Below are 26,470 nucleotides of genomic sequence, written 5' to 3'. Positions count from 1 at the left end.
TGAGTTCATTTAACAGGAGCCACACATGGTGCAGATAATGTCAAAAATGTTCTTATATAATTCCAAATATATCATTATATCATCATAGCAATTATCATATAGGCAATGATACATTTGTTTTTATATACATTTACCGTATGTACTGTATATATCATGGTTTTAATACACCCCTTTTTAGACATTTACTTTATATCTTATGTTAGATATTTATATTTTTACTTACTCTCATTTCTTATCATCTATTCTCTATTTCTTATTTTCTTATACTGTCTCTTTGCTGTGGCATTTCTGTCCAGAAGGAGTGGCTGTAACGTAGCCTCATATTCTCAGTGGGAATGAAAAAAGCCCCACTTTAAAAAAAACAAAGCAGATTTGAGCGTTTTGAGAAAAAATAGATTCTGAAAATGCTTTTGAGAAGAATCATTCAATGACTACCCTAACCCTCACCCTCATCATACTGCTTCACTTGAGCTTCGCGTCCTCTAGAAGGCACTGCTTCCTCACTAATACTCCAGTGCAACGCCACATATCACTGCGGCCACTGGTTCGTTCATCAAACACCATCAATCTGTTTTTCTAAGAAGTGGCGTCTCTTGCTTTCCCCATGACACGTGCTCCACCATCACCACCATCACCATCCCCACCTTGCGCCCCATCTTTCCACTGCCACGCTTCTGGTACCTTAAAGGTTTAATGACACTCCCATGCAGTGTACTGGCAGGTGGTGATGGATTAACTGAGCTTGGTTCTATCTGCAGACACTGACTCTGACTGATGAACTAATAAATTAGTAGAAAAGTTGCTGACTGAAGAAAATCTTTGTAAACTGTATAAATCAAACTGTCATTATCTGATTAAGATGAAGTACATCGCAATATTAAAAAAAAGCATAATCAGTCAAATGCACTTAATGTGTTAAAAGTAAGCGGCACTCAACAGGCAGCAGATGAGGTCCTGTTATTGGATTATTATCACTGGTGCATTACTGTTCAAGCAGCATTACAATGTTACTGACTGAGGTGCAGTCAACCCAATCACCAGAATACATGTTGGTATGTAGGTTTCTGTAAAACCACAGATATGGTGAATCATTTCTTGACGCTAAATGTTCTGTGTTGTGTTCGTTGTATGTTGTGAAAGCACTATACATAAGGTCTGGCAAGATTTAGGCACAATACCATCTGGTCTGGGTCCATCACAATCAGAATCAGAATCAGTATTCCTTTATTGTCCCACACACGGGGAAATGTGCTTGCCACAGCAGCCAAAGGACAGTAATATAACAAAAAACTATAATAATAGTAAAAAAGAAACAATATAATAAAAAGGTGAGAAATAGAATAGACTCATATAAAAGTCTGTTGAGGCCACACCTATGTACACCTGCAGTACGACCTTTAATATATCAACCTCCCGCAGGGGAGAGTGGGGGATGGTTAATTTAATTTGGGTCGAAGCATTTGTTCAACCCAAAACTGCCTTCTGTCTTCAGGATTGTTGCGACTGATAAGAACAATAATTGATGTGTAATGAGATGGTTATCATACTGTGAAGATCGTGAACCGATCGTGAACAAATGTGCTTATTAAAATGTACATGAATGATAGTTACAGCCCAAAAGAAGCATGTTTTCCAAAAAAGATCGACACCCAATACTTTCCAGCCCACTCACCACAGAACATAATGGTGCTTAACATTCCTGCACACCACGCACATCCTAACGTGTACTTGTCTATTCATACCATATTGTCATGTCATGTTAACATCACGTTCATGACCTGACTTTCATACTGGGAGGTGGAGGGGACGCTGGTGGCGTTTAAGGAGACCTCGGAATAACTTTCAGTGGCAAAAGCAGGTATTTTAAGCTACACCATTATGTTTTCCTAACCCTAACCAAGAGGCGTTTGAGTTTAAACCTGACCGGAGCATTAGCACAGTGTTGTGACATGAGAAATCTTTAGTTTGAACGTATCTGTGGGTTTAAAATACTGACACCAAAATCTTTCAATATTCACATCTCTCATACATGACAGGTATTTTACACACTCTAAAGCCAGTAGTGCAGTTCAGTTTCACACTCTATAATCATGTCCTCAGGCTCACACTGTCAGTCTGTCATAATATCTGCATATGAAATATAAAATCTGGGATGCATCAAGCCCACGTGAGTCTCCCACATAGAGCACCTGTGAAACATCACACATGTAGTCTTAGATATTTCATACGTGGAATATAATATATGCCTGAAATGCATTCATCAGTATATTCAGTATGATAACTCTACAGATACAGATGTTTTAATATCTGGTTCACCCTGACTTGAGTAGTGTTTTCACTGTGTTCTTCAACTGACACATTTTTTGCAGCTTCAAGTGTGAAACAGAAACAGGAAGTGTCTGAAATAAAGACTATCTGACACTAATCTACTGCTTTTTAATAGGCGCTGATCAGAAGACCAGAAGAGCAGACAGAAGGGGAAAAAAGCAAAGAGCCAATAGAAAGCGAGAAAAGTGTTTGTGCACGAGAGGGACGGGGTTGGTGGGGGGTTGCGTTGCAGCACACTCGTGCGTAAATGTGACCATCCTCGCCGCGGTACCTCCATCCATCCCTCCATCCCTCCAACCCTCCGTCCTATCTCCCAGCCTGCAGCGGCTCCTCTCTCCTCCTCTCAGCCGGGATCACCTGCTCGGTGGTCGGTGCGCACTGACCGTGGAGTCCCGCGTGTCTCGGCTCGGCGCCCTCCTCCAGGGGTTAGGAGGAGCGCCGGGGACCTCGTCCAGGTTCCTGCCGGGCTTCGTCTCCACCCCGGCAGAGAACCATGGATCGGACCGTCGGGAGAGACGCGGCTCGACCCGCTCTCGGATGCCGGTGATGCGGGGTCTGATGGCGCCACAGAACACCTTCTTGGACACCATCGCCACTCGTTTCGACGGGACCCGTGAGTGAATGATCCTAATCCCATGATAAGAAGATTATTTATTCAGAACAGTTCATTCATTCATTCATTCATTCATTCAGATGATGTGGCTCAGATTAAACATCCGAAGTCCTCCAAAGAGCTGTAAAGTGCTCAGGGAGGACACATGAAGACAGGCAGGACAGAAGCTGTGGCTGATGAATGAATTATGATCAATGACAGCATCAGACTAATGTTTGGCATATTAATTATTGAGGAGGCTCCTACCTGAGCAACCGCTTTAAAGAAGTGAATGAATGAAGCAGTCTGCAGCTGACTGAGCCTCCTGTGTCAGCACTCCATTTGTTCACACCTACGATCATTCATACACAATATTTCAACCAACTTTAATCTTAGTAAACAGTTGATTCTCAGTGTTTTAGCCTAGATGCACATTATTTCATATTTGTATTTGTGGTTTCCTGTCTGTATCTATGCTCTGACTATAGATTCACTGTTAATGTCCCACTGTAACTAAAATGGCTCTCTGCAGAGTGCATACCTCCATCAAAGGTCCAAAAGGTCCCTTTATGTACTCACTCACAGACACCTAAATACACCTGTTTTCATCATTGTTAAAGAGACGTGAGAAAAAAAGTCCTGAATCAGTCTTTTTTTTAAATCCAGATCCACACCAAGAGTTAATGGGGTCTGTTCTGGACTGAGACCCATCCTCCATCATCCAAGTTTGGATCTGTTCAGTAGTTTTTGTGTGTGATTCTGCTGACAAACCAACGGAAACAGGTGAAAACAGAACCTCGGAGGAGGAAGTGCGTCGCGCTGTTAGTCACTGCATTAATTATCATCCGGTGGCATTTGTTTGAGTGGCCCACTGAGAAGTGTCAATTAATTCAAAAGGTTACAATTCAGTTCAGTTCAGTCACCACGGTCTAGAAGGTGGAGTCCCTCAGTAGTCTGTCAGTACCATGGAAAAAAGACACAAGACATGGAGGGCATACAGTCTGAGATATTTATTAAAGGATGAATATAACATGGCGTGTGTGCTGTCAGTTAAACCCAACAGCATCTAAGTTTACTTACTCTTGGGGGACAGTGTGTGTGTGTGTGTGTGTGTGTGTGTGTGTGTGTATGTGTGCGCGCGAGAGTGTTAGTATTACTATACTTGTGTGGACCCTTGAAATCCCACCCTTCTTGTGAGGACATTTTTACTTGTGAGGACATTTTTACTTGTGAGGTCAGTTTGCCTGGTCCTCACAAAGACAATGCTAGTGTGTGTGTGTGTGTGTATGTGTCGCTGGTGGAGATGAGACTTAACACACACAGCTGGTCCTGGTGTGAGTCTTGAAAACAGTTTTAAATACCCAGGATCGGTGTGTGTTGATGAGCACTGGGGCACAGACACGAGCTGCCGACAGTGCTGTGGATTGAAGGCAGCCTGTTTTTTATTTGAACCCTCTGTTATTTGGAACCGGCGCTTTATGAACAAAATATTTCGAATGTGGCACCGTCCCCAAGACCATCGCAGTAACACACAGTTCAGAAACATGGATCAGCCACGTCGATGCACACGGAAACTGCTGTCAGTCATGATGCCAACGGCTGTTATTATATCTTAACACTGTTACATAACACAGCGCTGAAGGCAGGACTGAGCAGCAGAGGGGCCGTGTGGATGAGGGATCCACTGTACAAGAGTCAGAGAGGGATCTGTCTATTTTCCGCAGTAAATACAGAGGAAGTATGATTTATGTAGCATCCGTGCTGCCCCGTGCTGTGCTAATGGGTCCTGTTGAACAGTCAATCATCTGTCTGGAGGTACTTGATGTTTCCTGTGTGTCACCTGAAGGCAAACTTTCCTGACTTAGCGCTGATTCAATTAGATTTTTCCTTTTGTGTGTCAACAGCAATCAGTTCTCCTCTAATCTGAGAGTGGAACTGATTGCTCTTCCCTCTATCTGATCACAGTCTGCAGCAGCCCACTGTATGCCAGTAGATCCAGCAGACACATGACTCAGGTTGGTTGAGCTCTTTTGGTCTCCATATCTTGAACCCTCTCTTTCACTGTGATCCTAATCCGTATTTCTACTGTTGATCTTCCGATTTCCTAGTGCTACAAATTAGACGGGTGTTGTTCAGAGATGTACAACTGACCCTACATAACGTGCGCTACATGTCACTGTGTGCTCCCAGGCCCTGCGAGCAAGAGGAAGAAATAAGCTTTTATTCATGTACATCATATGTTTTTTGACTTTTGATTCCTTTTTTCTTCATTTTTGTCTATTTTATAAATGTATTTTACTGTGAGCTATGACCCTAATTTAAAACAATTTCACACTAACATCATGTGTGTATTCTATTAATCTGTGGTGTGTGGTTTATTGGGATGGGGGCGTTGAAGGTAGGATATGATAGTGTACCTGACATCACCCTGCTGGTGTTGTTCATCAAACATCGTGATTCACGTTGTTCCTGGACCATCATTTCAACTTATGAAACAGTCAGGCAGTCATGGTTGAGTGGGTTAAGTGTACTTGAGGACTCTATGTTGGCATTGGGAAACTATTATTATCATTATCAAGTATACTACTCATTTTCCATTTCTTTTCATTTTTCTGTCGCGGTTTGGTTAGGTGTTGGCAAGTAAAGCACGGAGAAGATGATTGGGGTTAAAAGAGACTCGTTCACAAAGTCAAAAAAAACCTCTCCCACATGCTTTTTTGTACAGTCTTTTTCCCAGGTGGCAAAGCTATGGCATTACAACAACATGACTGGTCAGTTACAAAGAGGGTCATGGGGCAATATTAATTACGGTGTTCCAGGAACAGGGTGATATCGGAAAATCTCCTTTTTCAGAGCCGATGCCGATGTTGAAAGGAGTTCTTTTGCTACACAAAGTGATAATGACCAAAGAATACAGCAAGAACTTCTGTTCCACTCAAGGGACACTGTCCACTATGTATAAATACTCTGTCCATGAAAATCACAGAGTTGGTGTCAAGGTCCCGGCTGGTGTGGAGTCCAATTATGTTTGACTCTCACTGAGAATGCAAAGCGATCCAGGGATCGGATGGTGCAGAGCAGCAGCTCCCTGTATTCCCACAGCACTGCCTACAAGACTCCCCAAAGGACACAGTTCACAGAGCTCACAATGCATAATTAAACTCCCTCGAGGCCTCCAGGAGGAATCAATGCAAGAGCTGATCCACTGAGCCAATACCGAGACTGAAGACACACCGCTCCACTTCATCTAAGCTCTGATCATCCTCTCTAGCATGTACCATTTTCAGTGATTAATGTGAATTCCAGATTGTTGGCGAACACCCTTTTGTCATTCTTTTAAACATAGTGTCCTTTTGTAAGTCCAAAGGTACCTGCCCAACTAGGAATGCCCCAAATACCAAGTTCAGTTGAGAAATTGACAGGGGGAGGGTTTAACACTTCCCTCAAATCAGTATCCTGTTTACTAAATATAAGGTTGTAAAAAGTATTGACACTTGTTTGATACCACATATCTCAAATGATCCACAATTGATAGTATTGAAAGTACTGGAGCTATAAAAAACAAAAATCTAATTTTCAACCCAAGGTAGACATTAACTTTATCACCTATTCCAAGGAGATTCTGTTTTCACCCGTGTCTGTTAGTTTGTCAGCAGATTGCCACCAAGCTTGGATGGAGGACCGGTCTCAGCCCAGAACAGGCCCCATTCCCTTTTGGTGTTGATCTGGATATAGAGACGGATAGCGTTTCTGTTAATTTCTCAGGAAATAATTAGATTGGGCTTTTTAGAATTTGAGCCACGTAGGAATCACTTAGAAGAGTCCTCCACTAAGGACGTGTTGATTAGATTCAAGAATTCCTCTGTATCTCAGACGAGGTCAGCAGGTCTCTTGTGATTTGTTGATTAGGATTAACGCCTGTTTCGTCTGCTAGTACACACTACAGAATATAAATACATTCATAATTATTCGTGATTACACTCTGGCTCGCAGTGGGAGAATTTTAATGAGGAGCTGCTAATGGTCTAACTGTACCTGGCTGTCTTTGGAGTGCTGCCAATCACACTGCATGTCTAGGGGTAGAGGGGGAGAACTCTTTCAGTGTTTGAGGCCAGAACAAACCCAGCTAATGGACAGGGTAAGATTTGTGATGCCATTTTAAACCGTAACCAAACCTGTGTGAGCTCCTAACTCATTGCGGGTTTTGCCATTCTGTCCACTTGGTGACTGAATACAGGACTTCGACTCATGTGAGCTCTCAGCTGAGCTGCACAATATTTCCCAGTGTAAAGCTGGGCTCTTCATCTCTGCCATACAACATTAATGCAGCATGATAACCAGGGAGACTCCGGGGAGTTCTCTCTAGCTTTTCTCCTTACAGTGCAGAAGAAAGCTTCAGATAGATTGGATTAACCCAGATAGATCCCGGCACACTACATACACATTTATAAGAACAAAGGTTACGCATTTTCATTCATCATTTAGGCCGGTACTGCTTGATCAACATTGCTGTGAAAGATATTAATAACTAACTACTGGAAGGATTGCTGTTAAACTTTGAGGCCTTCATACTGCCCACAAAAAGTAGTCATCTCCTCAAGTGTAGATTATTGATGACCCTACCTCCCTTTGTGGGTGACTGGCATGTTTGTCCAACAGAGATACATGCATATACTTTAACATTTATGAATACTCAAATCCTCAAGTTCAAACTGTTAACACATGCAAATGTGAGAAATTGGCTCTTGTGTAAACTACATAGAATGCCACTCTTCACTAATAAATAAAGACATATTTTTGATATTTAGATATGACTACAAATAAGATTTATTTATTGTTTGATAAATAAATAATCATTTTATCCACACATTGATAAGCCTGCCTGTAAAACTAAAAAAGAAAAAGAAAAAAAGGACAAATAAACATTGAGCATCAACAGACTTCACATTTGTGTCTTTAATTGCTCTTTTAAAGTTCAAGTAAAAGAGAGAAAAAATATTCAGATCGGAACCAAGTTCCTGACTTGATAAATTAGTTCAATCATTAATCACTGACCAAAAATTAAAACTAATTTTCAGTCTAAGAACAAAAATGAATGGCTATATTATTTATTCATATGGATTGTACTTGTATAATGCCTGGAGGTCACATAGAACTCTTGGATGAGCTTCATTCCCTAATTAGAAAATTAAGGGTGTAAAAACATCCTCTGATGTGAAACTAACTGAGGCCTTCTAATGGACATAAAAAGTAATTAATCACAGTATAGGTCTCATATTGTGCTTATTTTCAGGTTCTTACTTTTTTGGGGGTGTCTACAAGAAAATGTTTACATGCTTTAACATTCAAAAAGCACGTTTCTCACTCTGTCTCATACTGAAGACCCAGTACACAGGTGGTGGACGAAGCATTTTGATTAGGGGTGTCCCAATTATGATTCTAAATAGGAAATTAGCTCTTAATTTTGATCATCCCTTACCCCCTCTCTGCGTGTAATGGCTGGCCTATGAAGAGGAAAAAAAACAATTCAAAGATGAGACACACACTCTTCCTGTGTGATGAAGACAATCAGTTGATTGGTACCGGATCAAACTCTGACAGCATCCGACATTTTCGTTTATTTACTTTTTCAGAGATCCTTTATTGATTTGTTCGTGAGGAGGGTTCACTCTGGAAAGATTTGAGAAACTGAATAAACTGAATTTCTCCCTTTTGACGAAGTTATAATAACTAAAGTTCAGGAACTAGACCACGCCACTCTCCCTTGCCAACTGAGGCTATCTAATCACACCACCTGTGTCTCATTAACAAAAACACCTGTGCTTGTCCAATTCAATCCCCTGTGCAGACCCATATAGGTGAGCCTAACCATTTCTCTCCCATTCGCCTCAAGTTCTCACGTTTGTTTTCAAACTGAAACAATTTTACCTAAAAGCTTCATACCTTGTGGATCACGAGTTAATTCTCAATCCCCCAGACAACGATCTTTTTGACAGTTGATCCATCATCTCTGAATCTCCTTTGTATGTTAGCACCTCCAAACGGACACGGCCAGCCACCCAGCTATCACACTTGCACTTTGTTTATTTTCTCTAGCTAAAATTGCTTCCACGGCTACCCCCAGTTACTGCTTACCAGCGACCACTACCAACCACACCAGCATCCACACGGCCACTGGGTTTCTATGGTATTTCAACTATGTTTCTGCTTAGATTAAATTCTAATGTTCACTTGAACCATTGTGATTGACACAATTGCAACTGCAAAAACAAGCTTTTGAAGAAAAAGTCACACACACTAATTATTAGGTGAAAAAAGTAAAATAACATCTATATGTTTGGAATATTCAACACATCCTCATACTAAACCACTGAAAAAGTTGTAGCCAGTGACTCCAGGACAGCCAGTGACAAGTTTGCCAGACATTTGTTGTATGCTCACAGTTTGGTTAGTTATCTCAGTGAAGTCCACTTCTTTAGGACGCCTGCAGAGATGTATGGCCATATTTGTTGTGTTGCCTGTGGACACATATGTTGCATAGCTGACAAACTGTGGTTTTCTTGTCGACAATGCAAACGTTGGAGACATAACTCACCGGGAATGCAAAGGAATGAAAATAGTAAATATGTTACTGATGGGGCTATTGATGTGAAATTGACACCAGATGGTAGCAACAACCAAAGTAATCCACACATCAAAAGAAATCAAAACAGGTACGTCCATAAATAAAGTTATGTGTAATAAGGTGAAATGTAAGTAAGAAAAGAAGGGGCAAAAAAGCATGGAAAGCCAAGAAACCAGCTGAAATCTGTCAGTATTCAGAAAAGCAATCCTGCCCGCTATCAGTGCAAATTAATATCAGCTGGTTTAGTCCTAATTAATGGCCTATAAAAAGGTTTCTCATTACCAAGGTGTCACGCAATGGGCATCTCATGATGGGTAAAAGCTAAAAGCTTGCTAAAAACCATTGCAACCATATTGTTGGAAACATTGTATACAGACTGTTTCTAAATGTCTGAATGTTCCAGTGAGCACCGTTTGGACCATTATCTGGAAGTGGAAAGAACCATGAAACCGGGATTTACCTCTGTGGATGTCATAGCAAACATCATGTTTGGAGGACAAATAGCACTGCACATCACCCCAAAAACATTACACCAACAGTGAAGTTCAGGAGTTGAGAACATCATCGTGTGGGGCTGTTTTTCAGCATATGGTACTGGCAGACTTCATATAATTGGAGGCCAGGCTGAAAGGAGAAAACTACAGAGACATTCTTGATAAGAATCCGCTGCCATCTACCAGGATGCTGAAGATGAAACGAGGGTGGACATTTCAGCAAGACACTTATCCCAAACACACAGCCAAGGAAGTGCTGAATTGGTTTCAGAGAAAGAAAATAAAGCTGCTAGAAAGCCCCAGTCAATCGCCTGACTTGAATCCAATTAAAAAATCTATGGAAAGAACTGAAGATCAGAGTTCATAGAAGAGGCCCCCGGAACCATTAAGATTCGAAGACAGAATGTGCGGAAGAATGGGCCAAAATCCCACCCGAGCAATGCATGCGACTGTATAGCTGTATTCATTTTCCTCTGATGTAGTTTACATATTAGTTCTTATGTATATGAGGCTGGTAAATCATGCAGAGAAAGCTGTACCCAGAGGAATTTCTGAGGCATTACTAAATCAACAAGATCAGAATCGTTTTAAATGAACAGTATTGTGCTGCTTTGATTCTGCTGGTATATTTAAGGTCCAGGGAATGAATGCAAGTCAACGCAGTGACCTTAAAAACTGCTGTCAACAAAAATGTGTGGTGTGTTTGTGTTTGTGTGTGTGTGTGTGTGGCGCATATTGTGCGTGGCGGCGAATGTATTGTGGCGGCCTGTCGCTGTCACTGTTATCAGTAGCAGGGTTTTTATCAGTGCTCCCTAAGCTGCTCAGGGGATGAGTCTGAGTGGTTTTGTAGTTTCGGCTCACACGTTGTTACACCTGGATCTGAGTGTGGATGTGACAGGGGCTGCCTTGTGCCCGAGGAATGTGCACAAAATGAATAGAGCAAAGGAAAATAGGATCACAGCATAAGGCCAGAGTAGAGGGGAAATGATGGTGCCCAGGGAAATGTCCAGTATGCGGCTGAACTATAATGAACAACCCCCTGTCACACAGTGTAGAGGCAGAAAACTCGACTGGCTCAAAGATGTGATTTACACCTTGTCACAAGCTCCTGGTGCACGGCTTATATTTGAATATTATGAAGTGCAACGCTTCTCAGTGATGGTTTAGTGCAGTCATCGGAACACATTCAGGCTTGTAGTTATGTTGTAATGAATAAACTTGCACCAGCATCCATTCACTAACAGACTGGACACACTGGATGCCTGTGTACAGGTGGCAGATGTGTTGCTGCTGCAGCGGGGCTTCTGCCTGCCGTTTCTGTTCACATGGAGTTTGCCTTTGATAATTATCAAGAAATAGGATTTTCCTTTACCTCGCTGAGAGAGCGAGAAAGCACAAGGGGGAAAGAGAGGGAGAGAGGAGAGAAAGTGAAGGAAAAGTGATAGTGAGAGAAGAAACTACCCCTCATCTGTTGCGTTTGTATTCTCATCCTGTAAGTGTGCAGAGGGTCTGGGGCTGTGCTGTCACACTTTAGACTGAGCAGCTTTGTTCCCATTAGGAAGGTGGAGTTGAGATGGGATGTTATAGTCCAAAAGAGCAATACAAAATGTCCACTAGCAATAAACATGGATGAGAATAACACATTAGTTAATATGTTGATGAAGGTCCTCAGTCATGTAGGCCATGGTAATTCAAAGTGCATTAATGTAGGCAACTGGATTTGTTTCAGTTTTTTGAAGATGTTTCACCTCTCATCCAAGTCAGTTCAGAACTTAAGTAAAAGTAATTCAGTGTCTGTAAATGAGTTCAGAACTGAAGAAAATGAAACAAGTCCAGTTGCCTATGACATAGCACTTAAAATCACATTAGTTAATGTAGCGAGAAGGGCCTAGTGGCTGGGTGTCTGCAGGGAAGGAGGTGGAAAGGATTGGTGTGTTTACCTGTGAAACTACAGCTCATAAACCATCATATTAGAGGTGGAGTAGGGCGAGGCTTGCAAGAAAGCAACAGGATCCATGATAAAACCTACCCACCAAGAAACAAAGTAATTCACTCGGAGAGGAAGAAGATGACTGCTAGCTAGCAAAGAAAAAATAACAATATTCAGTAATCTTTGTAAAGGTCTAATGGAGTATCTTGTTTGTAAGGCTGAAGGATACACCTAATGCATCATGTGAGAAACACTAAATGCAAACATAACTCTTTAATGAGTAAACTTCACAGGTACAAGTTAACCGTTCCTATAGCAACTGCAACCTCCGTGTCGGCTGAAAATATCCTGATCAGCCACTCACCAATGATTGGTACGGGCAAAACATAACAAAAGAAGCCTCTTCCTTGAGAAAAATCAGCTAAAATGGAACACGCTGTTTCAGCATGACAATTCCCCTGTGCACAGATCCATGTCCATATAGAAAGTGTTCTGTCTTTGGTGTGAGGGAACTTGATTGGCCTGCTCACAGTCCTCACCTCAACCCCTTCCGACAGTCTCGTGGCTGAATGGGGGAAGATTCATGCATCCAATATGTTGTGGAAAGCCTGCAAAGAACTGGGGAGGCGGATATGGCTTATTAATGCCCAGGTTTCTGAATAACATCTTTAACCATGACATAGACGTAACCATAAAAGCTCTTTGTGTTTAAGAAAACTCAGATTTTGGTTCCTTTTGTCTCTGAAAGCTCCAGTGTGAGAGGCCCAGTAAAAGCTGCCATTGTGCCTTCTGAAAGCACTACCCTTGCTTTAATGCACAATGGGCTCACTTCTATTGAATATTTATATATTCCTCCATTCTAACAGTTAATCATCTCAAAAAGTACAGGCCTATTTTTCCTGGGAGGAGTGATTCATCAAATCCCATTACATTCTGTCACACTCTTCAGAATCACCAGCTGCATCATTCTTATGTTCAAAAACAGCCTCCCTCCTCACAGCGCTGCATGGACCGTCGGATGTCACTGCAGAAATTCTTTCATTTACTTAACACACCTGGTAAAACTGACAACAAGGAGCCGACACAGCTTTTGTTGCTGTTGTCACTGCAAATCTATCTGGCACTACATGTATGAGTAACGGGGCCTCGCACTGCACTTAAGAAGCCAGAACAGAAAAAAGCAGCTTCAGAATATGTCATTTTGATATAACGGCCTTCAATGTGGACATGGGAAACTTTGACCGAAAATAATCCTCAAAAAGCCTTTTATATCAAGCTAGAAATCATGTTAGTATGCAGTAGTCTTGTATAACCAGACCCATAAGGTCTCACTGCAGCCTTCATTGTTCGGCTGTGAAGGAAAATGCCTGGTTTGTAAGCATTTTTCAAAGCCATTTGCAATTGTTGTGGCAACACAAAGCCAAGAAATGGTTCCCTTGCAAAATAGTTTTGCTGGACCTTTTTTACTGGAACCTTTTTACATTCAGAGACAAGGCATTGAAAAGGCTAAATCTCCACAAAAGAAAATGTAACAAATGTTAGCCTGTTTACACTCAGACCATTAGCAATCAGGTTAGGGTTAGGGTAACTTACCATTTTCAGCATGAATTTTGCTAGCTTGAAGGATGTTGTCTTTGTTGCTCGTAGAGACCTGGATTTCAAAAGAGCTAACATACATAGCAAAAGATGTGAGATTGCTGACTGAAATAGCTGGCCAATGGCAGGCATATACATAGAGTAACATCCTGTCTTACAAATGGTGGAGACTTGCTGGCCACGATAGATTGAGCAGTAACAATACTGTTTGAGTGGCATTTACATCTTTATCTTGTTTGTGTCTGGTTGTCCTTACGTGAAAAAAACATGTGCACTCATTTGTCAAAACATGTGGTACCATATGTGGTAACAACATAAGTAATAGTCGATATTCCAGACAATATGTTGACTTTCTTCCAACAGTAAGGTGGAGAGATTAATATTACTCTGATAAAAAGGGGATAATGCCTCATTTCCACTTTGCAGCATATTGTAGGATCTGGTGAAATACCTCAACAAGATCTGTGATGTGCTGTGTAAACAAGGCGAAGAAGGGGGTTGGATGGTATGGTGTGAGAAGCTACTGCGGTCAAATGGAGTGTGATTGGGCTCTCAGACCACTTAGAGGGTGCCTGGGCATTTGTAAGCAATAGAACCATGCGTTTTGAGACCTCATGCACAACCATGGATCTGGACAAATGGACTAACTATCTTGGAGTCACAGATACAATAAGACATCTCGGTCTTGGGATTCCAAATAGGTGCCAGGGGAGAAAGTGGTACACACCAAACAACGAGGCACTAAAAGCTCATCAGTGCACACAAAGTTATTGGTCACGATGCTCCATTCACATATAAAAACAGAAAATTTGCTTTTCCCTCATGGTAACAGTGGCATTTCTATTTAGCCATCTCAGGGCGCAATGGTGCAATGGCATCTGTAATTACAGACATAAAAACACAACTGTGGAGAACTCAGGCTTAACAGCTAGCCTGGCTCTTACAATATATAACAAAATCAACCAACTAGTACTCCTAAAGCTCACTAACTAACATGTTACATCTCTTTTGTTTAATCCATAGACGTAGTACATGTTAGACTGTTTCTTGGTCAGGCACAATGACTTTATGGAGTCAACCTCATAAAACTACTACTTGTAAAATGTTGAGTATAACTTTAAGTTACATTACTGCTGTCTTCTTGCTGTAGTTTTATACTTAAGGTAGATTACTATGGAGGACTAAACCTGACATAAGTATAAATAAATAAATACATAAATAAATAAATGCATAAATGCATAAATAAATACATAAATAAATAAATAAATATATAAATAAATGCCAAAATAAATAAAGAAATGTATAAATAAATAAATGCATAAATAAATGAATAAATAAATAAATGCTGAAATAAATGTATAAATAAAAGTATACATAAAAGAATAAATGCTTTTTATTTATTTCTACATTTCTGTTCACCTACATTTATTTATTTCTGTATTTCTGTTCACCTACATTTATTTATTTCTGTATTTCTGTCCATATGTAAATGAGGAGGTAGGAGGTCCTAACCTCAGTCAAGAGCATGATTGGTCAAATCGGAGAGCCAGACAAAAGCAAACGATTCCTGATCCCAAGCCTCGCTCTCTGAAGCGTTGTAAACCAGCTCCAGTTAGCTTAATGGCCTCGAACAGTATGACAGGTTAACTGGCGTTCATTTTAACTTGCGATGGGGCCCAGATGTGCTGGTGGTGTGGTTTGAGAATCCTGTCTTGAGAGAGAGGGGTCCTCAGCCATGTCCGCTAACCAGGAAAAACATTCTGCTCATCACTCCAAGTCATATATATGTGTATTCGTTTTGACATGGCTTGAACACTTCTATCCACACGGAGATGCCGGGGCTGCGACTTGCAAACCACTGTTAGACGAGCTCGGGCTGGATGTCAACGTACTCTGCAGACTGTTTGACCAGCAGGCTGTATGACAGTGTACAGTTTTCACACTGACTTAGCTTCAGCTTAATAACGATGTATGTGGCCCAGAACGATGGCTTTAAGTAACCATTTGAACGCAGTGCAGAATGAAAAATACCCGAACGTAACCGGTGTCACAAGGTAACCTGGACGCTGTGCTACAGCGAGCAGCTAACAGCTATCATAAGAGCTAACAGGGGTCTCCACGCCACTCTCGGGCCGTTCAGCGTGAACAAATGCCTCAGCCTGTTCCACCCATGAGTTATTTGAGAGTACAGACATTCACGACAAAGATATGAGACCGACAACATGCACTTTTGGACGATTTGTGCTCTGTAGCGCTCGTCTAGATACACATATACATGACTTGGAGCGATGAGCAGAATGTTTTTCCTGGTTAGCGGACATGGCTGAGGACCCCTCTCTCTCCAGACGGGATTCTCAAACCACACCACCAGCACACCTGGGACCCTCGCAAGTTAAAATGAACGCCAGTCAAATTCATTACTAAACCAGAGCTACATGAACAAATGTCAACAACTGCAGCTAACAGTTAGCTGAGCGGGCTTGCTGGTAGCCAGCAACATTCCTGTACAGTGTACAGGAATCAGCGCCGCTAGTAAGGCAGAGGTAGTCGACCCTCATCGAGCACACTCCTGTAACCAATCATGCTCTTGACTGAGGTTAGGACCTCCTACCTCCTCATTTACATATGGCCAAAGAAATACAGAAATAAATAAATGTAGGTGAACAGAAATACAGAAATAAATAAATGTAGGTAAACATAAATGTAGAAATAAATAAAAAGCATTTATTCTTTTATTTATACTTTTATTTATTTATTTATACATTTATTTCAGCATTTATTTATTTATTTATGCATTTATTTATTTATGCATGTATGCATTTATTTATTTATACTTATGTCAGGTTTAGTCCTCCATAGATTACAGACATAACAGCGGTTTTGATTATTTTTGTCATTCATTTATTGGATGAAAAAAGTCATTGTTTTTGTGTTTTGATTTTATTTTAATGTTTTCACTTGCCCCCAAGGAGTATAATTGCAATCTGTATGCATCAGCTTCGTTTCCGTTGAAACACAACATATGTAGCAGGACATCACGTTGTCAGTTGTATTATTCTGATTGATAACTTGTTGTAGTGCTTCAGAGAAAACGTGTGTCTTCCCATGAGCGTCTTGCACTGAAAGGCACTCTGCACTTGCTGCCTGAGTGGCGCTTCGATGAGGTTCGGCAAGAGCGTTTACATTGGACATGCTTTATTAATTCATGAATTATTAAAATTCATTGTTCCCACTTCATCTTGATGCAATCTCACTTTCTGTCAGTATTCATTCATCTCTCTCTCTCTCCCTGACTACCACTCTCATTCATTGCTCCTCTCTCTCTCTCCGCTCTTATATTGCTCCCATTTTTTAAAAGTGAGCGCTCCAAGTCTTCCAGATTCATAAGTGTATGAACTGTAATGATCTAAGTGGAATGAATGTCTTGGCTGTGTGAGTCACCTATTGCACCCAATTCAGTTTCATAATGAATTATTCAAGGTTGTCCCCATAACTCTTTCTGTCATACCTTTTGTCAGAGCCGCTGTTTGCACGACAGCCTGCCAGTCTGCTATTACACTTCACGTTTCAATCGCAGTTTCAAATATTGTTGGTAAATCCCTACATATCACTCCCCCCCCCCCCCCCCGACATTTTCATATATAAAGATTCTCACTGTACGTCCATACGTTATCGCTCCGTTATTGCACCACTGAAGCATATTTTTCCTTCAGGCCAGCTTCTCTCTGGAATTTATTGAAATTACATTATCTTGTAATTGGAAAATACAGTAATTCGTACATTATTGAGCTATAATAAGAAAGAATATGATTTCAATATACTCCAGGCAGCAGGAACAGTACAGTTGAAGAAGGTCGTCCTGAACAGCCCACCATGACAACATGTTGGCAATAAGTGTTTCTGGAAAACAAGCATATGTTCATATGTGTCATACAGGCCATGTTAATATTTGATGATATAAAACAGGTGACATCACATTCAGATAACATGTTCATCAGCTGACTTTCGTGTCTGGAGGAGGATTGGCTGGTGTTTACAGAGACCTAGGAACATTTCCAGCCTCCTTCGTGGTGACAAAAACAGGAAGATCTTCCCTTGACCTTAACCAGGTGTTGTTTTGCCTAAACCTAGCCAGACTGTAAGCACAGCATTGCCAAAACATACAATTTAAAACTTAGCCTAAAGAACTGTTAAATTGGAACATGATCGAATGTAAAGTTTTCAACATATCCGTGGTTTGCAGAAATGTTAGATATTCCCGGAAGCTTGGTGACATAGTGGAAACTTGTGCTCTAGGTCCCTACATTAACGAACTTAATTCAAGTTCATGTTCTTGATATTGTGCCAATGTTTACCAAATTTGAACTTGTTACCTCCGCCAGGAAGTTATGTTTTTACCCATGGCCACCAAACCTGGATGAAGGATGAATCCCAGCCCACAAAAGACCCCATAAACTTTTGGTTGGGATCCAGATAGAGCAAAAGATCTAGGACTTATTTTTCACTGACATTAACATAGCGAGACAGTTTTGTTAATTCCTCAGGGAAGGAACATGGATCTTGATGAAAACAAATCAGGCGAATGGAGGTGGCTGTTATCTATGCGTGAGAACAATTTGATCAAATTAGCTTTAATTATGCTTTAATTATCTTTAATTATGGTTAAACAGTTATGGGTGGTTTCAAATGTGATACAGTTCTATTGAGTTTGATATTGGATTAGATTTGATTAAAATAAAGGGGACTATTGGGCCTGGCAGAAGTATGAGCTTTTCTTAGTACCATTTTAATTTGTCCTTTGTTTCTTTGTTTTAACACAACTCTGATATTTTCCTTGCCTTCATCAAATGTGTTTCAGTTGTCAAAACCATACTTGCGTTACAAAGATATTGTTCATAGAGACCTTGTGTTCAATCTGGGTTTCTGTGTATGGCAAAACAATCATTTCTGCATGTGGTAGCTTCAAATTTGATTTCTTCATCCTTGCGAATAGAGAGCATCCTCTGAAACAGCACTGAGAGCATCATGGGTCAGTGACATTGTCTGTGGAAGTGAAACAAATACTTGGTGGTTGCTCAACTTCTTTTGGCAATGTAAGTAAAGACATGTCTCTCATATTGCACTGCTGAACTCGGCTGCTGCAGTCAACAGACATCACATCCCCATGCCTTCATACATGAGTTGGGACAGAAAGAATAGAACACAGAGCACTATGCTACTTCCCTCCTCCTAGTGTTTCCCTGTGGTGTTACTGCTGGTGCCGCTGTCACAAACATAGCTTTAGCAACATGGCTACAGCTAGCCGCCTAAAAGCACTAAAAACAACCGAAAGAATCACAGCTTGATCTTCAAACCCTGATGTCAGTGCTGTGAAGAGGCAGAGTAAAACAGCCGGCTGTATAAGTTGGCAGGTTCTGTTACTGTCTGATCTCGTAGAAAGAATGTTGGTTTTCAATCGTCTCAAATTCCGGTTGGGAGAGGAAACACATATCAACGAGGGAACAGACTTTGACACAACACCGGAGCGCTCTACATCCCGTGAATGTCTGTCTGTTCACTCATGTTCTACCTCGGTTTCTATCACTCTGTCTTCACCCTCTTTGCCTCCTCCATCAGGAATATATATCATGTCATGTACAGTGGTTAAAATTGATCTATAAAAGGTCTTAAAAGGCATAACATTTAAGAGTGTGATAACTTTAGATACATTGGTTCAGACATTCAAGAGATTTAAGGAACTGATCTGAGCGGCAGAACTCGACTGATCAACATCTCTCTCTAAACCTGCTTTCTTTGTGTCTTGCCCCGATTATCTAACCTCCTTTCAGACAGCAACTTTGTCCTCGGGAACGCTCAGGTCCAGTCCCTCTATCCCATAGTCTACTGCTCCGATGGCTTCTGTGAGCTGACCGGCTTTGCCCGTGGCGAGCTGATGCAGAAGAGCTGCATGTGTCACTTCCTGTACGGTACGGAGACCAGCGACAGCCTCACCTCAAAGATGCAGATAGCTCTCGATGAACGTCGAGAGTTCAAGACTGAGATCATTCTGTACAAGAAGAGCGGTGAGACTGCACAGCTGGAGGACATTGTTAAATTAAATCATGTCTAATACTGCCTGAAATATATTATCTCTCAGTCAAACCTGATCTGTTTGCAGATTGCATGGTAATTTCTATTTAAACGGAGTATTTAAATCTCTATTCTTTCCACAGGCTCTAAGTTCTGGTGTCTGCTCGACATTGTGCCCATAAAGAACGAGAAGAGTGAGGTGGTTCTGTTCCTGGTCTCACACAAGGACATCACAGAAAATAAGGACCTGGACCATGGCAACGTATCTGACACTGGTGAGATAAAGCATGAAAATAAAGAGAAAGTGAGGCATTGTCCAATTCAACCGTAATTCACATGAAATGATCCAATAGAGGCTTCGCAGCTGGGGCTCAAATCTATCAGCAGCCATGACTGGTGATAGTACAGAGGAGGGTTGGGAGCAGTCACCAGCAACACAACCTCACGGACTAAAAAAACAAAATAAACAGTAATGCTTTGCCAGTTCTGTTGTCTGAATGAATGGTAAGTAATTCATGAATCATAATTTGATTTCATTGCTACACTAATGTTAATGAGAGGGAATAAAATCTGGTGGCAGTTCCATTCGGGGTGTAACAATTTAAATTCTAAATCAGAGATCCATCGAGATGACCTTTCAGTTTCCATCATCAAAATCAAAAAGAGGATTCAACGATTCTCCCAGGATGTTGTTCTCTCAACCACACTTACCTGTGTTTTCCGGAGATAAAAAAAAGTCGAGACTGCTAGCTTGTGTCACTTCCAGACCTTTCACCTGTCTGGTGAAGATGATCAGCTGACTGACACCAGAGGAAACTGTCACAGCGTTGGGTTATTTCCTTTATAGATGCAAGTGTCAACCACAGATCTGTGCATTGGTAGTGTCTGTGTGGCCATCTTTTACTAGTTCTGTGTCCTTGATTTCAGATGCAGAAACCGGGCTGGAGATCCACCAGGTCAGCCGCCCTCCAGGCCTCAACACAGAGCGCCGCCGCAGCCGGGCTGTCCTCTACCAGCTGTCTGGACACCTACAGAAACAGGACAAAACCAAGAGCAAGCTGAAGATCAACAATGTGAGACAAACTTACTGATAAAGGGGCAGTTTGCTTTGTCCAGTGCATTTTTCAATGACTTTGTCGCTAAGCATTCATTTCTCAGTGAGGGTGAAAGGATGAAAAACTTGTAGGTTCAGTGAACTGGGTTGAAATAAAATGTGCAATCCTGTCCTTGCAGTGTGATCTTAAGGAATGCATTTCCATAAAAGCTCCCATTAGTCATTTAAATTCACAGTGGGGCTGGCAGATCACATATGACACTTTAAAGGTTTCAGCCTCTTGCATCAGCTGCCTGTTAACTCGATGCTCAGTTAATCCACCAGACACATTTTGTACATATGTACTATGATATTAATATCTACCAACAAAATATGCACCAATATAGAGCCCTATTTTAGATACTTATTTTTTGTATGATGAATTACTGTATGTGTGTCCTTATGTGTGTTAATGAGTGTAGTCATAAAGCTGCATGAATGTACTTAGAATACTTAGGGTTAACATGTCTTTATCATTGACTTCTATATGTGTGTCTCCATATACTTAATGAAGAGCGTCCTTGGCGCCAACGCCAACCCAGTCCCAGAGTACAAGGTAGCCGACGTCCAGAAGTCCCGCTTCATCCTCCTTCACTATGGCGCGTTCAAGGCTGGCTGGGATTGGCTGATCTTGCTGGCGACCTTCTACGTGGCCGTCACCGTTCCCTACAACGTCTGCTTCACTGCGGTGGAGATGCGAGAGGACGGCGGCTCGGCGGCGCGTAACCCCCCGAGTGTCAGCGACATCTTGGTGGAGATACTTTTCATCATTGGTGAGGCTGATTTAAAAAGTTCTGCGTTATTTCATTTTTTTTTTTTTGGGTGCATGTTTATGGTTTTGGAAGTAAAAGCTGTTGTCCTTAGATATTGTATGAAAAAAGGAAAAGGACCTTTCAACTTCTGTCAAACCAGCTGTGATTACTTCAGATACATATTGATGACAGAAGTGAGGCAAGTCGACTACACCTGAAGCGCTGACCCATCAGCCTCCACTGATGATGGAGGCCACACCGCCTTGCTAAGCTGTGTGTTGTGTTCCAGATATCGTTCTGAACTTCAGAACCACCTACGTGAGCACGTCTGGGCAGGTGGTGTACGACCCTGGCTCCATCTGCATCCACTACGTCACATCCTGGCTGTTTGTGGATCTGATCGCTGCCCTGCCCTTTGACCTGCTCTATGCATTCAATATCAGTGTGGTAGGTCCCTCTTTCTCCCTCACACACACACACACACACACACAGTATATTGTATACAGCTATACAGTGTAGCTTTCGGCTTGTTATATAATGTGAGAGCTGGAAAAGTGCAAATAAATCATATATGTTGGACAGCTTGCTATGCTTGCGGTGGCTCAGAATGCAAAGAGCCAACATCACGTGGTTTTATCTATCGACCCACAACAGAACATTTATTTGCTCCTTATTCCACTGATCCAGCCCTTCCTGCTCACACTGTTGGCTGTAGAGTCTTCCCGGGAGGAAGGGTGTGAGCTTCGACCAGAAACTCATTATTAGGTAGCCGCTAATTAAGATGACTAATGAGTACGCTGCTGACAGATTACAGGCAGGGGCTGTCGACGGGCCAGCTGATGTTGAGTGTTTTACAGATAGATGCTGGTTCACTGAGCGACACAGCAGAGGAATCTTTCAAACAAACATGTTCACAACCCCCTCACTGGCCCATCATAATAATAATAATTAGTGTATGATATGTCAAGGCTGGACAATATGGATTGCCAGGGGAAACTTAAATGCCACATTCGGCTAGTGAATCTAGATCCCAATCAGGCAAAGTGGCACAAAAAAAAAAGTCAAACATGTATTTTTCCGGAGCTGATGATGGAAGACGTTGTAGAGCGAGCAGGCCGACCTCGTCAGAGAAAGATGAACAGAGTTAATTCTAGTTTTGTCATGTGTAACTAACTGAAGTTACTTATTCAACATAGATATATTATAACTTAGGGTGTAATTTATCACTTGTGGAATCCAGAGCAGGGAATAGCAACCCCAGTTTAAAGCATAAAATCAATGCAGGGACAGCGGGTGGTTAATGAGCTCATTTCAATCTCGGCCCCACAGGTACTTTTCCGGTAGAGGATTATAATGGCGCTGATTTTCTCTGAATGGCTACTTTAGTTAATGCCCTGACTGAAATGAAACCAACTCGAAGTTTGTCCTGAAATTGGTGCCCTGCGGCGTTTAACAATGTTCACACAGTCTGTGGAGGCACTTCTGACTGTAACACGGCTCACTATCCTGATGATGATTGAAATTCACAGTTTGCATGGGTAATCTCTAATTACAAACCTCCCTGGGCTCCAGATGGGAAACCAGTAATTCTTATTATTGTCACAGGGAAAGGCAACTGCATCGAGGAGTAACTAATCCATCCTGATGATCCACGCTTGTTAGATGTGTTTCCCCCTCTAATCCCTTACTCCTCTCTCACCTAGAACTTCGGGGTTCACCTGCTGAAGACGGTGCGCCTCCTCCGCCTCCTGCGCCTCCTACAGAAGCTGGATCGCTACTCCCAGTACAGCGCAGTGGTCCTCACGCTGCTCATGTCCACGTTCGCCCTGCTGGCCCACTGGATGGCCTGTGTGTGGTACTTCATCGGACGCAGCGAGATCGAGAGCAACAGCCCCGCCTCCTGGGATATAGGTGTGTGTGTGTGTGTGTGTGTGTGTGTTAACCTTTATTAAGAGAACATTAGAGTCAACGGTGTTTGACATGTGCCCTCTGGGAATTACGTTGCACAGATACTCCAACAGTTAGAGCTTAAAACCAGAAATGGAAAGATTGAAATGTGCTCACGAACGCCATCACACAGCGTGTGTGGCGTGGTGTGTCCTTTTCCTGAGAAAATGCTTTCTAATTATGGTGCTCTGTCTCCACTCCTACTGTGCTCTCCACCACCAAACAACAGCAACACTGTGAGGTGTGTGTGCTGGTGGTGGTTATCCTGTGATAAATGACACAGGAAGAGACTAGGAGGAAGAATATGGGTAGAGGATGGTGTGAAAATATAGAGGAAAGGCTTCCACTGATACACTGATGTACATGGTACACATGGGGCAGCTGTGGCTCAGGTGGAGGAGCGAGTCCTCCATTAATCACTGCGTCGGTAATTGACCAAAACACTGAACTCTAAATTGGTTTCCGATGAGCCGAGCTGTGCTCCACCATTCTGGGTTAATGAGTGTGAGCGAGAGGCTTTTGCAAGCAATTTGTCCAAGTCAGCTTGAAAAGCTCAATAGAAATGTTATCAATTCATTGTTATATATCATGGGCCAACTGCATGATTTTTGTTCATCACATGGAAATACGTAACAGCAGCATTCATGCTAGACAAACAAAAGATCCAGAGGTGTGCATCACACTCCACAGTGAAAATGTTGTCCTGTGGCTGGGGCTCGTCTAGTGTCCAAAGCTAGAAGGGTTAATCTTCTGAGGAGCATGAATGTGCTCAGTAAATCTTCATGTCTTTTTTTCTTCATAGATAAGGAAGAGTGTAGGGAAGATTTTGAACAGATGGTTGCACAGGGGTCACAACTAATCTTCATCTGCATCCTCTGGATACAACAGTCCTTTTATGTCACTGTAGGCCTGATGATATGATGAAGTGGTCTTAGCATTGATCAGATCTGACACTTTAAGATAACACATTTTGGTCATATAACAATGACTTGATCTCCATACATATTAATTCATATTTAATGTATATTTCCTTTTCTGTCCTTGCTGGTGTTGTTGTGCCTTAGTCTTTCACCTGGATATTGGTGTGTCAAAACTTGACATGCATTGGTTAGTTACAGTCCACTCAGAGACTTTTCACAAAGCCTACTTTTCACCAAAGGCCCCTTTTAAATATCGTTAACAATGTTTGGTTCAGGGTTGTACCACACTGCACTTTTTCCAGCCCTATGTTACCCTCCTGAATGGTGTATGACTGTCTGGTCCTGTTTCACACTGGCACCTTTTTTGGGGGGATAATACTGCTCCAGACCAGGGCCAGCAAGCCCTCAGCTAAAGTCAGGGTTAGCCCTCTTTGTGCCAAGAGCGTGCCTTTGATACTGTGTTTAGGCCAGTTGTAAGTCCCAGGCTAAGTAGGCGTTCACACTGGCACATACCAAAATTGCTAGCCTTTCTCCAGAGCAGGGTTAGCCCTGAGTTCGTGGGGTTACCCCCCTGAAAATCAAGTAAAAAAGGGGGCTAAATGGTGTCAGTTTGAAATGGCACTAAAGTGAAATAGAATGTAAACTTGAGTCACATGTGCCGACAGACATTTAATCCAGAGTTGATACAAGTGCAGAGCAAATTGTGCAGCTCTGGGCTTAAGTCAACATCTGTGTGTGAAAAAGGACAATTTACCCCGGGTCAACTGTTAGCTAAGAATATGCAGAGTGAAAAGCCCATGTGAAAGCTATATAAGCCTTGGGTTCAGAGGGTTCCAAGGATGCTTTTAGCCCTGGGCTAATTGGGAGGTAATCTAACATGCATGAATAAATTGTGATTAAACTCTTCCCCACCAGGCTGGCTACACGAGCTGGCCAAACGCTTGGGAACACCATACTTCCTGGCACCACTCACGTCTCTGTTGGGAGTCTCTGATTCCCCTCAAGGCACCACGACAGCCGGACTGACCAACTACAGCCAGTGGAACATGTCGGGTTTGGAGCCGCTGAGTGGGGCCACTTTGCTGGGTTCTGGCCAATGGAACGGCAGCAGGTCCAGAGCGAAGACGCCAAATGGCTCGGGGACGACACTGAGCGGCGGGCCATCCGTCAGGAGTTCCTACGTGACGTCACTGTACTTTGCTCTGAGCAGTCTGACCAGTGTGGGCTTCGGCAACGTGTCAGCCAACACAGACTCTGAGAAGATCTTCTCCATATGCACCATGCTGATTGGAGGTGGGCAAAAACAAAGCAGGCAGACTCTGTTTTCAATAGAAACTCGAATTCCACAATGTTATTAGGATTGGGAAAATCTTCAGGAAAATCTGTTAGCTTGTGCTAATGAGTATGTGCTGCTAAGTCACGAGGCCTTCTACATTAACCAATCAGTACTTCACATAAAGTACAGCTGAGGCTGAAGTGAATCTCATGTGTTTTACAGGCAAAGTATTGAACAAATTGACAATTTAACCCAATGGCACCCAAACATTTTCCCTTGAAGGGCACACCAAAGTTCCCCCAATCAACTCACTTCCTGTACATTCTCAGATCTTGGAAAATAATTAATAATTAAAGATCAAACCTACTTCACAAAAAAAAAAAAAAAAAAAAAAAAAAAAACAGCCCAAACTTGTTCTATTTTTAACTAATTATTAATTTAGTCAGACACATCTGGCAGGACAACTTTAACCTGGGGCGACAGTTTGTGCAGCTCTGATTGAACCTAATGATGGAGCTGAAAAATCAGAGAGACATCATCTGGAAGCCATGAATGTCCCAGCCAAAGTGTGTTCAATTAAACATGTTGAGTTTCATGAGTAAACTTTAACACGCTGGTTCGTCAGCCGTCAGAGCCACAGCGCTGACGTGGCTGAAAAAGTGGCGAGCAAAGTAGTTCATGAATTATGTATTTCAGATTAACACAGAAGATTTCCCCGGCAGTCACCCTTCTTAAGTCACACTGACAAACGTGTTCGGAGTCTGACTGAGGTGCAGCAACGTGATATGATGTGATGCCAAATTCAAGCAAGTAAAGCAAGCACTTTAGTCAGAACAAGGTCAGTTCGC

General features: G+C 42.1%; 1 protein-coding gene across 1 annotated transcript in view; it reads left to right on the top strand.

Annotated features, from left to right (window-relative positions):
* The first annotated feature begins 2,453 nt into the window (after nucleotides 1-2,453).
* The window catches only part of LOC115576740 (potassium voltage-gated channel subfamily H member 3-like), a 36,699-nt gene continuing 12,682 nt past the window's right edge, over nucleotides 2,454-26,470 (top strand). Inside the window, exons 1-8 of the mRNA XM_030409298.1 lie at nucleotides 2,454-2,941; nucleotides 19,394-19,627; nucleotides 19,778-19,909; nucleotides 20,562-20,707; nucleotides 21,242-21,500; nucleotides 21,769-21,926; nucleotides 23,183-23,390; nucleotides 25,262-25,639. Coding sequence (XP_030265158.1) covers nucleotides 2,866-2,941; nucleotides 19,394-19,627; nucleotides 19,778-19,909; nucleotides 20,562-20,707; nucleotides 21,242-21,500; nucleotides 21,769-21,926; nucleotides 23,183-23,390; nucleotides 25,262-25,639 — 1,591 coding nt within the window. The 5' untranslated portion in view covers nucleotides 2,454-2,865. The remainder of the gene's footprint in view (nucleotides 2,942-19,393; nucleotides 19,628-19,777; nucleotides 19,910-20,561; nucleotides 20,708-21,241; nucleotides 21,501-21,768; nucleotides 21,927-23,182; nucleotides 23,391-25,261; nucleotides 25,640-26,470) is intronic.

This window comes from Sparus aurata, chromosome 24, assembly GCF_900880675.1.
Source record: "Sparus aurata chromosome 24, fSpaAur1.1, whole genome shotgun sequence".
In the NCBI taxonomy this organism is placed as follows: Eukaryota; Metazoa; Chordata; class Actinopteri; order Spariformes; family Sparidae; genus Sparus; species Sparus aurata.
This window is presented reverse-complemented; position numbering and strand designations above follow the sequence as displayed.